Raw genomic sequence first — 18,405 nt, 5'->3', positions numbered from 1 at the left:
ATAAAGAAGAAATAATCCAGTTTATATTTCTTTTTTATTACGACCACACATTCATTTGCACTAATCTGGGAATTGAATTGCATGGCATAGCTGTTTTCCACTTCTGGGCTAGAGTACATTTTTAATGACATACTAAACGAATTACCTAAACGTACTTTTCGTAATCACTTTGGGACGAGAAAACTATACTTAGCTTTTATTATTAGTACTGAATAGACATTGCCATTGCACATGCACAGTTATTATCATTAAGTGCAAAATAACTATTGCCTTTACGTCACGTATGCTATTTAGGTACATAATCATTTCTCTTAGGTGCAACATATAATCCGGCCATTTTATCCCACTTAATTCAGCCAATTACCATTACATACATAGCCATTACATTCAATGCTATATAAGTTAACAACTGTTATTTAGTATTAAATTTGCATACAGATTTTCTGCCATTTCATTTTGTACTTCAGAATTTATCATTGCTCTTTGATAATAGTTTTAGATAACAATTTCTAGTGTTGCCACACATTGTCCGCCCTACATAACACACGTGTTCATTCCCGAACGTTTGTTCCATTCTAAAAAAGAAATCTTGTTCATGGCGTCTTAAAATGGACATCAGTACTGGTTTGTACCATAGAACATGACTCGAGTGTGTTAATAGGATATTAAGTTTTTAACTTACTAGTACTAAAATAACAAATCAGAGAGCTTCGACGTTATGTCTAGAGCTGTCTACCCATTCCAATATGTATTCATGCATAACTCTTTCCATTTTACCAAAAGGGATCGTACTACTGGAAATTCCACAACCTGAGCCTCAAGTACGGCCCCAAGAACATCTCGGAGGGCTTCGACGGTATCCCCGCCCATATCGACACTGCCTTTGTTTGGAGCGGCAACGGGAAGACATATTTCGTCAAGGGTATGCCATGTCTCTACACTGCTTTATATATGTATATGCATCTATGTTTTCGGTAGCGTCTATCTCTAGTTGATGAGTTGTTTGACCTAAGATCCGAGGGTCGCTTGTTTAGAGCTTTCTTAAAGTTATCAACGCTGTAAAAGGGACTCGCTCATGTAAAACGCCCTCTATCATTACGAGGCTAGGAAACCATATGGAGTGTTAAAACTAAGTTACCGACAGCTGGAACACTTTAGCAAAAGTTGTATTTGCTCTTGAAATACAGTTTTCAAAAGCATTACTCACAGCTTATAGCGATTTCCTTATAGCGGTTTATGTTGACGTGGATTTGCTACCCATCAAAACCGAAATATTTCTTTATACTTCTAGAAAGAAATACTGCAGATCACAGGTATATCCATTATACTTTTAGGGCAGTTAAGGTTGGAAAATATAAGTAAAAGTTCATCGATATTAATTCACGAAAAAGGTTTCTGTAACCGCTGTTGTTTTCGGGTTTGTGTTTACTTTCTCCAACGGACAAGAAGCGAAAACTTTATAAACCTTCTTCTCCAACAACGTTCTCTGTTCTCTCAATAATTGAAATCAGCCAAATTAGTTAGCCTTTGAAAAAGGAAGACTATTTTTGGAGTTTATTTCAAACAAACGGTCATCATTAAATCCAATATGAAAACATCTTGTCATGAAATTAAACATTGTTTCGCTCTTAAAGAAAAGATTTGACGGGCACGAAGACTGATTTAGACGCTTCTAATTGATTTTGGTATTTCAGACAATCCTTGAAATAATACGTTTGGCCCTGGGATAATGATATCTGCCTTTTTGCAATTGAGACATTAAACGTTAACGAATCATTTATAAGACCGTTTGCAAAAAGCAAAGAAACTAAGCGGAATGTGCTCGTCAATCGGTTCTCTCGAGTTTTATTAATGGCGTCGATGCAAAATGAACATATAGGATGTGTTAAAGACTCAATTATTTGATGCCTCGAAACCTTGAAACGCTCTGTTACAAACAGTTATATGGTGAGGATACTGTATCTCAGAATTCAGTATCACATCCAACCATTCTGACAAATTGTTGATAAAATAGTGCGTCAAAAACGACCACTTACGAACGAACGAATGTTCTCAACTCAATATATTAACTGTTCATAAATACATTTCACGAAATCGTTGACTCAGAGTATGAACAAGTTTATCTTGCAATACGTCCTCTGATTCAGTGATGTCTATCACGATCACATCATCACATCCTCTTAGCAATACCGAACGAATTTTCTCCTAGAACAAAAATTGCCTAATATCCCCGAGGACCAAACTGTTCTTCTCCATTTAACGTTATTTTCAATTAGGAAAACGGTCTTAAACCTTACATGGGCATTTAAAGCGTAAACGCCAGTTTACTTACAGAATTGGGCTTTATTTCAGGCAATAAATACTGGCGTTACTATGGCAACAAAATAGATTACGGCTACCCGAGGGACCTGCAAATTTGGCGCGGTTTGCCGAGTAATATAGACGCAGCTTTCCAGTGGAAGAAAGGCCGGACGTATTTTTTCTCCGGGGACAAATATTACCGATATAACGATCAAATATTCAATGTAAGTACACATTTATTCCTCATATATTACGGCACAAATGAACTCAAATTAGAAACAGTACTTAAAGTGACACTCTTATTCAAAATCAATACAAACACATGTTTAACAAACATAAATTTTGAGTGATATACCTTTAACTACTTACTAAATAATGCATTTATGGAAAATATTAAATACTAATAACAAGAATGTAACCGAACCGTGTATTTAATAGCTGCAAACGCAAAAAATATTTAATGATTGGTGAATGCTAAAAGATGTACTGTGATCTACTATAGTCTCATAAGGTAAATATACCATGTTTTCTGCACCTTTCTTTCAAATTGAACTTCGTATCCTTCATAAAAACCATTGTTGTCGACATCCTTCTTGGGATATCAAAATATTTGTATTAATTGTGGTAAATTGTTTTTGGGAGTAAGGGTGCATCTTTAAATCCGATAGCATCCTGAGAATAAAGTGTTTATTTTCTGCCCTACTTTATCGATGAGTTAGTAGATGTTTATTTGAGAAAAGACTTTTCGATAATATGACCAATAAATAAACAGCTTCTCATTTGTCTAGACGTTGGTAGGCGGCGCCAAATAGATATCAATTCATTTTTTCCCCCTATTTAATATCACTAGGGGTGCTTTCGTATGACTTTCTGATTGGTCGAAATTTTCCCTTCATATTTTTTTTTTCAAAACATGCGAATTGTTTCAATAACATTATAATTCAGTTGTATGCCATTAAAATAGACACAACTTTTTCAATAATTTGTCATTATTTTCACCTTGGTTTGTTTTTATTGACACATGTATACAGCCTTACTTTTAAATATACACTTTGGAAGAAATGAGAACAATGCTGATATAAGAGATAAGTCAAAGTATTGTATTTCTGTTTTGGCGAGATGAAACATAACACTATACGTCCCATTTTATAAACCCGGTGCATTAATTATTTCAACATTTCATGTCAAAAAGTAGATCTGACGATACTTTAATTCGATTTGCAGAACTTAAGTCTGTAGACTTGCAGTCTGCGGCATACAAGCTAAATATGACTCGCATGGGCCACTTCAAACAAACAGCGGTGTTGTACTACAGACGGCCAAATGCTCGTAACTTGGGCTCAAAAATAGTTGTGGCAATCCAAATTCATTTGGCTAATGGAACCCTTATCTAATTAATGGTGCACACATCTGCAATGGAGCTCACAGTATTTCATTATACTGCAAAACTAATCAAATCTAAATTTGTTCAATTTGTTAGAACTGTTAAATTTGATGAAATATTTTTTGCAGAAGGATCATCTGAGTTTTGCAACATCAAGAACTCGCTAGTTTGAACATATTAACCAGGCTAAAATGTGTCTGCCCTAACCCTAACCTCGAGGTTTAAATTGGAATCTTGTATAGATAGGCACCAACATTCATTTTAACATTATTTTAAACGTTTCCTTTTTGCTTTTCGAATGATGTTGAAATTGCCACAACAAATCCAACTTAATAGTAATTCTAGCTATCCTAATGAGATCTGATTGGGAAACCCTTTTAATCTTTTATTGTATACTTTTATTAGATTTTAAGATTTGCCCGCGCACATTGACTACATTATTGCTTCGAACGACTGTGAAGATATCACGACTTAGTTTTTTTAAATGGCATAAACGACATGATATAGAAGTGAGATCAGGTTACCCCAGCTCTTTTTCTAAGAGACATCTAGGTGTACGTATGTTTTTGTTCTATACCACTGATACACGGGGGACAACTTTCCTATGTGTAACCCTGTTTTTAACGTATTTCGTTATGACGCGGTCCGGGATTCAAACCTGTACCTTCTGCACCCTCCGCGGACGTTCTGAACCTGAACCATAAAGGCTGTTTGGAAACACATTTTGTATAGAGCGCAATATTACGACAAGTATACATCAGTAAATATTATTGGAAAAGACAAAATGTACCGACATTTGTTAAACTTATTGCCAGTGGTAGAAAAGCTACATGTAGAAAATTATCGATTATGTACATAAAGTTTTTGAAATAAGAAATACGTTTGTTTATATTTAACATATCTAATAAGTTTATATCTATATAGCAACCACTGTCTCCTCACTGTGATAATTTTATAGTATTATATATATTATAGTTTGTATTAAATAGTAATATAGTGTTATTTATTGTAAAATTTTGTTTTTGTAAGACTATGAAATTGTATTTGACCATTAATCTATGAATTGTCATGATATATGTGTATATATGCATAATTCGTGTATGCATATGGGCCAATGGCCTTTATGCATTTGAAATAAACTATGAAACTATAAGGAGTAGTAATTTCTTATTATACATACACATTTCAAGCTAGAGTGTCTTTCAGTATATGGAATTTCTCGTTGATTAGAAAACAGCAATTTGCTTTCCAGTGTTCCAGTAATATAATAAGCTGAAACGCACTACTAAGGCCTAAAAAAAAATTGTTTGGTTAGGGTTACATCCTTTTCAAAAATAGGTAGGGTAGGTAGGCTTTTTTTTTTTTTTTTTTTTTTTTTTTTTTTTTTTTTATATTAGGCTTAACATAAGAATGTCATTTTCATCATTGGAAAATGGTGTTAAAGTTATCTTCTAGATAAGCAATTAAGGTTTTAAACTACATATTAAAAGCAAAAAAAAAAGAACAACTTGAAGTATGATGTTAACTGTATATCAACCTTGTAAAGTTAAAGTCTGGCTCAAAAGAATTATGATTAACTTTGGACTTTTGCGATTTTTACTTCATTAAACCTAAACACGTACTAATTCTGTGATTTTCATTGGACAATATTGATTATCAAAATAGTTGAAACATTGAAAGCCTTAATATTTAAATATGTGAAAGCACAGAATATATTCAATACAAGAGTATGTATAGACTTTCCCATGTATTCCAGGTGGATGCGGGCGGGTATCCCAGAGATATTTCCACCTGGTGGCTTGGTTGCCCGGACAAATCTCAAATAGTAGCCTACGATCGTCAAAAATCTATGCAAGGTTTGACAAATCTCAAATAGTAGCCTACGATCGACAAAAATCTTTGCAAGGTTTGACAAATCTCAAATAGTAGCCTACGATCGGCAAAAGTCTTTGCAAGGTTTGACAAATCTCAAATAGTAGCCTACGATCGACAAAAATCTATGCAAGGTTTGACAAATCTCAAATAGTAGCCTACGATCGGCAAAAATCTTTGCAAGGTTTGACAAATCTCAAATAGTAGCCTACGATCGACAAAAATCTATGCAAGGTTTGACAAATCACTAGTAGCCTACGATCGACAAAAATCTATAGTCACTAGTAGCCAAGATCGACATAATCTATGCAAGGTTTGACAAATCACTAGTAGCCTATGATCGACAAAAATCTATGCAAGGTTTGACAAATCACTAGTAGCCTATGATCGACAAAAATCTATGCAAGGTTTGACAAATTACTAGTAGCCTACGATCGACAAAAATCTATGCAAGGTTTGACAAATCACTAGTAGCCTATGATCGACAAAAATCTATGCAAGGTTTGACAAATCACTAGTAGCCTACGATCGACAAAAATCTATGAAAGGTTTGACAAATCACTAGTAGCATACGATCGACAAAAATCTATGCAAGGTTTGACAAATTACTAGTAGCCTACGATTGCCATAATCAATGCAGTGTTTTCCTACGACCGTAAAATCCAATGTTCGACAAAATTGTATTGCAAGGTTTGACAAATTACTGGTAGCCTACGATTGCCATAATCAATGCAGTGTTTTCCTACGACCGTAAAATCCAATGTTCGACAAAATTGTATTGCAATCGCAGGCTTACCAAACATTAGCAATGCGGTGTGTTACCAATCACAAATAGAGGCAAGGGATATACAGAATATTAACGTCATCTTTAGCCAATCAAATCTAGTACGCAAATGTTGTCCTATTACAAATAGTAGCCTATGTCATAAGTGATACGACTATTTATAAATCGTAGCCTACCACTAAGAGTAATACGCCAAATTTACAGATAGTAGCCTACCACTATGAGTAATACCCAAATTTACAGATAGTAGCCTACCACTAAGAGTAATACCCAAATTTACAGATAGTAGCCTACCACTAAGAGTAATACCCAAATTTACAGATAGTAGCCTACCACTAAGAGTAATACCCAAATTTACAGATATTCGCCTACCACTAAGAGTAGTACGCCAATTTACAGATAGTAGCCTACCGTCAAGACTAATGCTCCAATTAACATAAAGTCGACTACCACTAAGAGAAATACTCAATTTTTCAGATAGTAGCCTACCACTAAGAGTAATACGCCAATTTACAGATAGTAGCATACAGCTAAGATTCATAAGGCAATTTACATATATTCGTCTACCACTAAGAGTGATACGCCAATTTACAGATAGTAGCCTAACACTAAGAGTAATACGCAAATTTACAGATAGTAGCATACAGCTAAGATTAATAACGCAAATTTACAGATAGTAGCCTACCACTAAGAGTAATACGCCAATTTACAGATAGTAGCCTAACACTAAGAGTAATACGCTAATTTACAGATAGTAGCCTACCACTAAGAGTGATACGCAAATTTACAGATAGTAGCATACAGTTAAGATTAATACGGCAATTTACAGATAGTAGCCTAACACTAAGAGTAATACGCCAATTTACAGATAGTAGCCTAACACTAAGAGTAATACGCTAATTTACAGATAGTAGCATACAGCTAAGATAAATAAGGCAATTTACATATATTCGCCTACCACTAAGAGTGATACGCTAATTTACAGATATTCGCCTACCACTAAGAGTAATACGCCAATTTACAGATATTCGCCTACCACTAAGAGTGATACGCCAATTTACAGATAGTAGCATACAGCTAAGATAAATAAGGCAATTTACATATATTCGCCTACCACTAAGAGTGATACGGCAATTTACAGATAGTAGCCTACCACTAAGAGTGATACGCCAATTTACAGATAGTAGCATTCCACTAAGAGTAATACGCCAATTTACAGATATTCGCCTACCACTAAGAGTAATACCCAAATTTACAGATATTCGCCCACCACTAAGAGTAATACGCCAATTTACAGATAGTAGCCTACCACTAAGAGTAGTACGCCAATTTACAGATAGTAGCCTACCACTAAGAGTGATACGCCAATATACAGATAGTAGCCTACCACTAAGAGTAATACCCAAATTTACAGATATTAGCCTACCACTAAGAGTAGTACGCCAATTTACAGATAGTAGCCTACCACTAAGAGTAATACTCAAATTTACAGATATTCGCCTACCACTAAGAGTAATACGCCAATTTACAGATAGTAGCATACCACTAAGAGTAAAACGCCAATTTACAGATATTCGCCTACCATTAAGAGTAATACGCCAATTTACAGATAGTAGCCTACCACTAAGAGTGATACGTCAATTTACAGATAGTAGCATACAGCTAAGATTAATACGGCAATTTACAGATATTCGCCTACCACTAAGAATAATACGCCAATTTACAGATATTCGTCTACTACTAAGAGTAATACCCAAATTTACAGATAGTAGCCTACCACTAAGAGTAATACGCAAATTTACAGATATTAGCCTACCACTAAGAGTAGTACGCCAATTTACAGATAGTAGCCTACCACTAAGAATAATACCCAAATTTACAGATAGTAGCCTATCACTAAGAGTAATACGCCAATTTACAGATAGTAGCCTACCACTAAGAGTAATACGCCAATTCACAGATAGTAGCCTACCACTTAGAGTGATACCCAAATTTACAGATAGTAGCCTACCACTAAGAGTAATACCCAGATTTACAGATATTAGCCTACCACTTAGAGTAGTACGCCAATTTACAGATATTCGCCTACCACTAAGATTAATACGGCAATTTACAGATATTCGCCTACCACTAAGAGTAATACGCCAATTTACAGATATTCGCCTACCACTAAGAGTAATACGCCAATTTACAGATAGTAGCCTACCACTAAGAGTGATACGCCAATTCACAGATAGTAGCATACAGCTAAGATTAATACGGCAATTTACAGATATTCGCCTACCACTAAGAGTAATACGGCAATTTACAGATATTCGCCTACCACTAAGAGTAATACGCCAATTTACAGATATTCGCCTACCACTAAGAGTAATACGCCAATTTACAGATAGTAGCCTACCACTAAGAGTAATACCCAAATTTACAGATAGTAGCCTACCGCCAAGAGTAATACCCAAATTTACCGATAGTAGCCTACCACTAAGAGTAATACGCCAATTTACAGATAGTAGCCTACCACTTAGAGTAATACCCAAATTTACAGATAGTAGCCTACCGCCAAGAGTAATACCCAAATTTACCGATAGTAGCCTACGCTCTTGAAAAATATATTCAACATTTGGCAAAAATACTTTTTTTACTTGCTGATTTAGTGTGAAATTTCACTTTGTATCTTCGATAAATTATATATAAAAAGCTTTATGTACAATTGATAACCCGCTAACAAGGTTTGAACAATTAGAAAGAGTAATCAAGGACCTAAACATATTTATGACATGATTGACAACCCCAAACCAACAGCCAACAATATACAAAGGTTTGACATGTAACTTTTGACGTCTTTTAGACGTTAGTAGATCTTTCTCAGACTTTCGTTTAACATAAATGCATTTTGCGGGAGTACGTGTTCTACCGAAGTATTAGAATGATAAAAGATACTTATAAGAAACTTTCTTACTTATATTAATTTAATGAATATTTGTGATTTTCCTTTCCTTGATTTACAAAATATATCGATCTCGGTTGAAAACGTGAGTAAAACGGCCTTGGCATTTGTTTCGTTTGTTGTTGATATGAAAATTATTCTAAAATAAATTGTCTGGCAGTGCTGCTTTCTTAAATTATTTAATATGTCTGCGCTTGATTGTTTTCCAGCTAATAACAGAAGACATGGTCTCACATATAACAGTGAAAGTGCTGATTCAGAAGAGCAGTGGATAACTGTAGACTCGGGAGTAACATTACACAGTGGGGCCAGGGGCGACGGTGATATTCAAGTCGACCAGGACGTTCATAGTGGTGCAAACAACCATTTTGTGTGCGAGAACGTTGTAGTATTTGTTAATGTATATTTAGTTTTTCGTTTGTGTATATCTTAGAGTGATAGTTTATTCATTTTCACGTGTGTATTTATGCATTCTTGTGACTACTTTGGTCACCCATAGTAAACGAGGGGGCGTAATCAATTAACATCCTAGACGGATGTTAATCTAAGAAAATACTGAAGGCGTTATTTCACTAATGTAAGGCCCCAATTTCTCGAAACTTCTTAAGCTTTATAGGCTTAAGTCGCTTATTTCAATTAGCCAAAATGCATACTGAAAATGGATTTTGATAAATGAAAAATGGTTTATTCTGAAAATCATACAGATAATTCCTACACAATTTCTAAAAAATATTGAAGAAGTAAATATAACACATTTTATAGAACAACAAAAATAGTGAGAAAAGCTTAATCCTGTTATAAGGGGCTTAAGAAGTTTCGAGAAATCGGGGCCAATAATGATATCAATTGATCAATACTCGTAATGGGCTCCCTACGGTGGGTCTATGAATAAGGGTAAGCAATTAAAAGTTAATCGAGTTATTTAGTGGTTGCAGTGTGTTCAAAATCCATATTCAAGTTACATTGCGGTGATGACTGTATTGCTAAGGCTTTAAGTTGGAGAATGTAAACAAGTGGTTCCCATAGCGACTATAACACTATTTTTATTCAATCAGAATAGTAAATGGTTATATCGGGGAGCAGTAACTTTACATTCTTCTAGTTTTAAAGCACGAGCGGCACTTACATCCAACCAATACAGATTAGGATACAACCTACATGTTTAGCCAAATAAATTGCTGATAGGCAGTCATTGAGTAGTAGACGTAATCATTAAGAATTTCAACTTCCGCGCGTGTTTAAAGATCAGCCTACTGCCACTCATCAGATACACGCTCTCTGTGTCAGATTTTGCGTTGACAATGTGTCAGCCAATGAGGTTGTATTCTAAGTCAGGTAGATCACATAAAGTGCATTCTTAATGATTAAGAAGGATTCGTTTGCTACGCTCACTCTGCCCATTCTTAATCATTAAGAATTCACTTCATGTCATCTACCTAATACTTAAAATAACTTGGAATAAATTTGAGATCTAGCTTGACTTTCATTTCATGTTGATATCGTATTTAAAGTTACGAAACCAAGGTGGATATCAGAATGTTAGATCTACAATCGTTGGAGGAGAAATACATTTCATAATGCGTTCATGTATCTTAAATGAGAACCATTTAATCAAATCATATTCTTTGTTGCGTGAGAGATGGACCCCAAATGTAATATTTAAGATGCAATGTTGGTAGATGCCATAAAAGCATGTTTTTATACCATAACGGATATAAGTATATCAATTTTAATGCCGTTTGTGTAAAAACATAGTGAGAATTTTTGTGAGCGCAAATATCTAGTTGTTTTTTTCGCTGTCCATTTTCTGGCAAATGCCGAGAAGTTGCGATTGCCACTATGTATGTAAATGTATGTACACATGACGTGTCAGAATAATACCATTACCAAAGGTTGACCAATGTTATGTGTTCGTCAATGTATCGTCTAAACGCACGCTATAGAGTATAGTATTCTGATGAGTTTACATAATAAAGTTACAGTGGAACCCCATTGGCTCGAATTCGCTTGGCTCGAATTCCTCGTTGGCTCGAAATGGATATAAAGGACCAATCTCTATATACTGAAGGTAACCATTTCCGCTTGGCTCGAATTTTTCGAGGCTCGAGGTATTTTCGCCGGTCCTTGGGAGTTCGAGCCAACGAGGTTTAACTGTATACGTCATGAATTTCCTGGGAAACGGGGATTCTAATAGGTGTGTCTTCGTCTATATAGAAGGGACATTGCACTTCATAAAAGAAATTCATTTATACATGTACGTATATATGCCGACACAATTTTACTCGTATCTGTATTGGAAATGACCTTGGGTATTTTTCTCATAAGTACATGGTATTTAATCTCTGATAGAGCATCTTTTAGCTTATGTTAAGCTGACATGACTGAAAAAGATTGGCATATAATTTTAGCGTTATAAAGACTATGACTGTATATGAAACACTGTACAATATTTTTTATGTAATTCTTAATTTCCAGTATACGTTCAAATCAATGCAGAATCATATTACGATTAATGTATTAATCGTGATGGGAATTATGACATGATTCCAACGCACCTGCGTACTGTTCATTGTATCTGTTCCTACATGATCGACATTATTCAATGTGTGATGTATTTCACAGGTGACAATGTAAGGTACAAACTATATCTCATATAACAATGCAATACTCATAACGTGTGTTCTTTTAAGAATAAAGTATAACATACCTACATTGTTCTTATGTGTTAATGTCTGCATTTCCCCCAACTGAACCATTTTTTTCAATAGACATTTGAATTTTCTTATGAGCAATGATTTAGAATGCAAACATTGCAATTTAATAAGTACAACATGAAACATTGATTGATAAAAAGTATTACACAACAATCAATATATGATGCACAAAACTCACAAATATTTGTCTATAAAACAATCAATTACTTTTAAACGTTGAATTTGAAAAACGAAGTATTTGGAAAAGACAAAGTTCATTGATATGACTTTGGTAGATCTACCGAATGCACAACACCTAAGTTTGAACCCGTTTGTTGTGAAATGATAATGAAATTATTTTGAGGGCAGAAACTATAAATATAAATGCCTTGTTATGCTATGATTTGTATCACTTAATATTTTGGGCAGTTTTTTTGTTCCCAAAAAGAGATGAATAACAGGCACAGACCAAATAGGGCATGATTATACGAAGGAAACTACAGGGAGAACCCCAGTAGTCAAACATTAAAAAAGAGCCTGTTAAGAGGTAAGAGCAGAGAGTGAGAGGATGAGAGAGAGAAAGAGAGAACGTGAAAGCGAGAGAGAGTTGAAGAGGGAGGGAGTGGAAAGAGAGAGAGAGAGAGAGAGAGGGAGAGAAAGAGAGACCGTGAAAGCGAGAGAGAGTTGAAGGGGGAGGGAGTGGAGAGAGAGAGAGAGAGAGAGAGAGAGAGAGAGAGAGAGAGAGGGGAGTGAGAGAGTTGGATAGAGAGGGGGTAGAGAGAGAGAGAGAGAGAGAGAGAGAGAGAGAGAGAGAGAGAGAGAGAGAGAGAGAGAGAGAGAGAGAGAGAGAGAGAGAGGGTGGGGCAGGTGACATGTCTAAACAACAAAGACAGACCTCATATATATATATATATATATATATATATATATATATATATATATATATATTAATAATTGTCTGGGTTACCGAACGGTCATCAAGACATGAATACTCGTGTGTCAACTTTTATCAATTTAGCTTAATCTGAATCCGTGCGCGTATATCCATGACAACCACTAATTATCACATATCCATACGCATTTATTTGCACTACGCACAAAAGAGTTCCAGCAAAAAATAGATTATAACTTTATTTCGTTTAACTAAGATGCGAGAAAAAGCATCTACCATAGCCGCTTGTGTAAGGTAGGTTCATCCCAACCCTCGCGCAGAGTGTTCCACGGAAACTCAGTTTCGGGAACGTTCGGGTTGGGATGAACCTCTCGGCAATTGAAGATACTTTTAATCATTGAGTTAACAGGTCCTAATTGACAATACAGTTAGACGCAGATAGGACCTATCAACTCTTTATGTATTTTTTTTTACTCCTTAAAAGTAAAACGTTTCTATACTAGATACTAAATATAATCATTCCATACAAAAAATAACACAGTCCAGATTTACAAAACACTATTCTTGGGGATAAACATGAACAGCTTTATTTACAGGTTATACAACATTTTATGAAAAATAAAATACTTAGGTAAATATTGTAAGAGCGATATTTTCAGTAAACTAGTTTATGTATTTAGTGACACAATTTAGATTGAAAGTGTTACTGGCAAATAGAAGTTTATAGTACAGTACGCTCTCTGATTAAACAGGACCTGGTTATGTGTGATGTTCGTTCGTGTATGAACTGATTCAAGTCAAAGATATGCACACATGCATAAGTCACTATTACATGTTCCATAAGTCACTATTACATGTTCCATAAGTCACTATTACATGTTCCACCGTTTGGACAATTGGATGTCTTTTGTGATCACATAATATTGTGTAGCTCTGCATTGGCTATGCGGTCCCGTCTGGGGAAAAAATGAGAAACAAAGGTTAACATTCAACAGATGCAATCCTTTATTAATATATTTAAGTAAATCAAGTTATTTAGTGACTGCAGTGTTCAAAAATCCATATTAAAGTTATACTGCGGTGATGACTTTCTTGCTAAGGCTTTAAGTCGGAAAATGTAAAAAAGTAGTTCCCATAGTGACTATAACATGATTTCTAATTTAATCAGAACTATAAATAATAATATCGTGAGGAAGCAACTCTACATTTTTCTAGATTAAAGGCACTAGCGGCACTTACACCCCACTAACAAAGATTAAACCTAAATTTAAAATCTAGCATGACTTTCATTTAGCGTTGTTATCATACATTTAATTATGAAACCAAGGTGGATATCAGTATTTTAGATCTACAATTGTTGGGGAGATGTACATTTCATAATGTGTATCTTAAAGGAGAAACATTTAATCAAATTACATTATTTTTTGCTTGAGAGATGTGTTTTCCATGAAACAGCTCATAAAGTATACATGGAACACCATTATTGACGATACAAATTCTAGTGGTGGGGTGGTATTTATTATGAGCCTTAAGTCAATCTTATGGTCGTACATCAGTGACTGCATTCACTCGTATGGTCAGTTATTAATAGCAAGTAATCCGATCAGCTACATCGTTCTTAAATACAATTAAGAGTAATATTGAATACTAGTCCAGTACGTTTATGAATCACTGGATGAATACCTACATTTACAGTAGCGGCCGGCGAGCAGATATGTCACGAGTAAAGCAGCAAAGGTCACGGCCACACAGCTTATCACTATACCCGCAACTTCGTACTTGCTAAGCGTCGTTCGACTGAGAATAAAACATGATAAACAGCAGTTAAGGGATAATTTGAATCATCATGAACTCCCACAACAACACATTCGCCAATACGTCAACTTTCCGGGTTTTTTTATTTGCTCTGGGTCCTTGAAATACTGCAGGACGTCAGGCAATCTCCTACGCTGTGATCACCGATGACAAGCAGAATAGATCTCTGCCTCCGCTGGATTTCTGCTATCTATGGCCACTCTTTTAAAATGTGTTTTTCTTCTTCATTTTTTTTGATGGTTTTATAAAAGTGCAATTTTCATTTGCATTGAGGTAAAGTTACCAAAAAAAAAAAATGAATTTAAGATAATTTCCTATTTTACCGATATGATATTTTAAGTTTTTATGGTCACGTTATTTGCATGATGGCAGGGATTACTGTATTGTAAGGGAGGTAACACTAAAATCAATCTAACATAAGAAAGCAAGAGTTACATGGCACTTTATTATTGGATATATATATATACTACGAGTGACAGAATACTGGAGAATATTAGGTAAGCGTTGTATATGGTTTATTATGCAAACCTTTGCGAGCCAGTATAGAACAAATATTATGGACATTTATTATATCAACAATGTGAAACAGTTTATTTTTATTATTATTTTGCAAACATTCAACCGTGAAATAAAACAGATTTAACTTAAATGTTCCCTCGTGGATTTCGTGCCACCCATGATTCAATATTTTGAAACTATTTCTGGCCAATCGTGGTCAGTTTTAAAGTAGGAATATTTTATTGTGAGCGTGGAATTTGAATGTTGCAGTGTTGATTGAACTGAGTTTGCGGAGTAACTACTTTGACATTTTGAGACGAATGAAAGTTGGCATGATTTCAAAGCAGAGACTGAGACAAGGGGCTGTTGATAATGCTATGGAGCCAGGCAATGCTTGCTCAGAAGAGGAAAAGAGCAGCATTACTAAAACTTAAACCTGTTTTACTGTTTTTATTTCAGGAATAGACGAATAAATTGTGACGGATTTGACATTTGAATGCATGTGTTTTTTTTAATACCTGTCTTTTTCTATTGTTTGAATTGACATATAAAAATATTAAAAGTCGTCTTGCTTTTGTTACTTTTTTAATTGAATGGTTAACACTGCTGATCTAGAATGCAATGGCTCGTGAATGACAACAATACATTTAACAAATCTAATATTAGTACATTATTATTTCATTATTACATCAAACATATTGTTTTCTTTTTACAACATACGCAACTATTACAACCTTGAACTACATTGCCTTGAATTGAATTTTGGTGAAATGTTGTTTACACGTTTGCTTCTATAAAATGACAGATAGGGAGAGAGGTATAAATATAACCTCAAAGCTATCTCCTCAATCCTAATTATCATGTACGTAATGTATGTACATGTATTTGCTTAATGTACTTACCCAGAATAAATAAAATTGTTTAAACCAAATCTAATAATGACACTTTTCGATATGTCGATTAAAGGTTTCGTCGCCTGGTGACACAATACAAACAATAACAAAATAAACAATTTAAAATCATATTAATATTACACGCGATGACTCACGACCCGAACATTGATTTTTAAGTTTATCGGAAAATATTCGAAAATGCCGAAGGGCCGTTCATTTAAAGTGACACTCTTATTCAAAATCAATACATACACATGTATAACAAACATACATTTTGACTGATAAACCTTTAACTACTTACTAAATTATGCATTTATGGAAACTATTAATTACTGATAACAAGATTGTAACCGTGTATTTAATAGCAGAAAGCGCCAAAATAATGGTCTACTATTGTTTTATAAGGTTGAAATACCGTGTTTCAACACGGTATCATTATAAGAACCATTTTTCATCTTTTTGGGAATATTAAAACAATATTATTATTGGTGATACATCTTATTTGGGAGTAAGAGTGCATCTTCAAAGAATGGAGTTTGAAATGTATATATTATTTCATAAAAGCGACGTTATTCCTACAATTACCTTGTGCAGCAAGCCGGACACCCATCTATTGAACAACAGTCATGGTCCGTACTGCAGTAAAGGTAGTAGGCGTCACCGTCGTCGGAACAGGCTGCCCGATCACTGAAATGCAAGTAAATTAAAAAAAAAAGTGCGAACATCAAATTTGAAATCCTATTTTAAAACACAAAAGAAAATAATTGATTTTGATATGGAAGTCATGACTCAAGCTTTGAACGTCTATACATCTAACGCTTTATCGTACTGCGTACCGTACCGCCATCAACCAACCATAACAATGGGGTAATCAGAGTCGAATGCGCTGTATTTATAAGCGTTCATAATTAAACCGAATATTTAAAGCTGCACTCTTTAAGATTTAACGTGTTGACAACTTACTTATTTTTTTTTCTTGGATCGAGCCAATTTATGCTGACAAAAATCAGTCACATATTTTTATATTTAAGTTTAAAATTTGATATTTTATGCATATTTCTTAAACCGTGAGTAGCACTTTAAGCCATAAAATATTAGTTTTAAAACTGAAATATGAAAATCTGCGATGTAATGTTTTGTCAGCAATCTTTTATCACTGGTTTGCAGATATTTTTGTAAAAAATTTACTCATTCCATGATAAAAAATAAAAGTGTTGTAAAAATGGTAAATCTGTGAGACTGCAGCTTTAAGTGCTATATTTAGCAAACCAAGGCAGTTCTTACCTTGTGCTCCACCCTTGGTTACAGATCTTGCTCATCCCGTCCACCGTTTCGTATAGGGACGCGGACACGTAACACGCGGGAATGTTCGGCTGCGTAAACGCACCGGAGCCAAGCGTTAACGTAATCCATGTGGCGTTTAGAATATACAAGAATAAACATTTCACAACAAATGGCACATACATGATTCGGATCACGGGTAAAGAACTTCCTTCTTCATAAATATTCTTTGCTAAACAAATACGTATTTATATTGGTAGTTTATTGTGGGTATTTGAAGAGCTGATCGTTCATCGATTTAAACCTAAGTATCACAAAGACTCAGATATCAGGTTTCACGAATCATGTGAATGAGGGGATATTATCGTATTATTTCTGTTCTGTTAGTTTTTGGTTTATCTTTCTTCTTTGTGATGATCGGTCGCTGTTTTGTCAATATGGATGTAAATTAACAATCAATGATTAAATACCAATTCCTAACATAAGTATGCATTATCATAATACTATCACTGGATAATTCAAACTTAAACTTCATTACTTATGAAATAAACACATGTTTTATTCTTCCATACTGCAACTAAGGCTACAATGAACTAAATTATGTGATTACGAAGTTTGTAATATCAAAGTTAACGTAATATATTTGCCATCATTTAATATAACTTGATTATTCCTTGTTTCTTGAGAAAGGCATACCGATACTTCTTAAGGGTGCTCGGTTTGACTGTAATGCACTAAGATATATTGTTAAAGTGACACTCTTATTCAAAATCAATGCATACACATGTATAACAAACATATATTTTGAGTAATAAACCTTTAACTTCTTACTACATAATGCATTTATGGAAAACAACAAGATTGTAACCGTGTATTTAATAGCCGAAACCCCGAAAATATTAAATGATTGGTGAGTGCTAAAAGATTTGCTGTGATCTACTTTAGTATAATAAGGTAGAAATGCCATTTTTTGCACCTCTCTTTCAAATTAAACTCATAAGAACCATTGTTTTCGACATTTTGTTCATCCAATTTGGTATATCAA

The 18,405-nt window shown here is 34.5% G+C and overlaps 2 protein-coding genes across 2 annotated transcripts in view; one reads left to right on the top strand and one right to left on the bottom strand.

The window, feature by feature from the left end:
* LOC128220403 (matrix metalloproteinase-2-like) overlaps nt 1–12,122 on the top strand; it is an 89,161-nt gene extending 77,039 nt beyond the window's left edge. The window contains exons 10-13 of the mRNA XM_052928779.1: nt 784–922; nt 2,353–2,525; nt 5,442–5,541; nt 9,498–12,122. Of these exons, the coding sequence (XP_052784739.1) occupies nt 784–922; nt 2,353–2,525; nt 5,442–5,541; nt 9,498–9,721 (636 nt within the window). The 3' untranslated portion in view covers nt 9,722–12,122. The remainder of the gene's footprint in view (nt 1–783; nt 923–2,352; nt 2,526–5,441; nt 5,542–9,497) is intronic.
* A 1,294-nt stretch (nt 12,123–13,416) lies between these two features.
* On the bottom strand, nt 13,417–17,673 carry LOC128220539 (uncharacterized). The gene is made up of 4 exons (XM_052928971.1): nt 17,364–17,673; nt 16,665–16,766; nt 14,561–14,670; nt 13,417–13,829 (listed from the first exon to the last, which is right to left on the bottom strand). Exons 1-4 carry the CDS (start codon nt 17,543–17,545, stop codon nt 13,816–13,818), a joined length of 408 nt encoding a protein of 135 aa, XP_052784931.1. The 5' UTR covers nt 17,546–17,673; the 3' UTR covers nt 13,417–13,815.
* Between the last annotated feature and the right edge of the window lie 732 nt (nt 17,674–18,405).

The sequence above is a fragment of the Mya arenaria genome, chromosome 15 (assembly GCF_026914265.1).
Source record: "Mya arenaria isolate MELC-2E11 chromosome 15, ASM2691426v1".
NCBI classification, from domain to species: domain Eukaryota; kingdom Metazoa; phylum Mollusca; class Bivalvia; order Myida; family Myidae; genus Mya; species Mya arenaria.
This window is presented reverse-complemented; position numbering and strand designations above follow the sequence as displayed.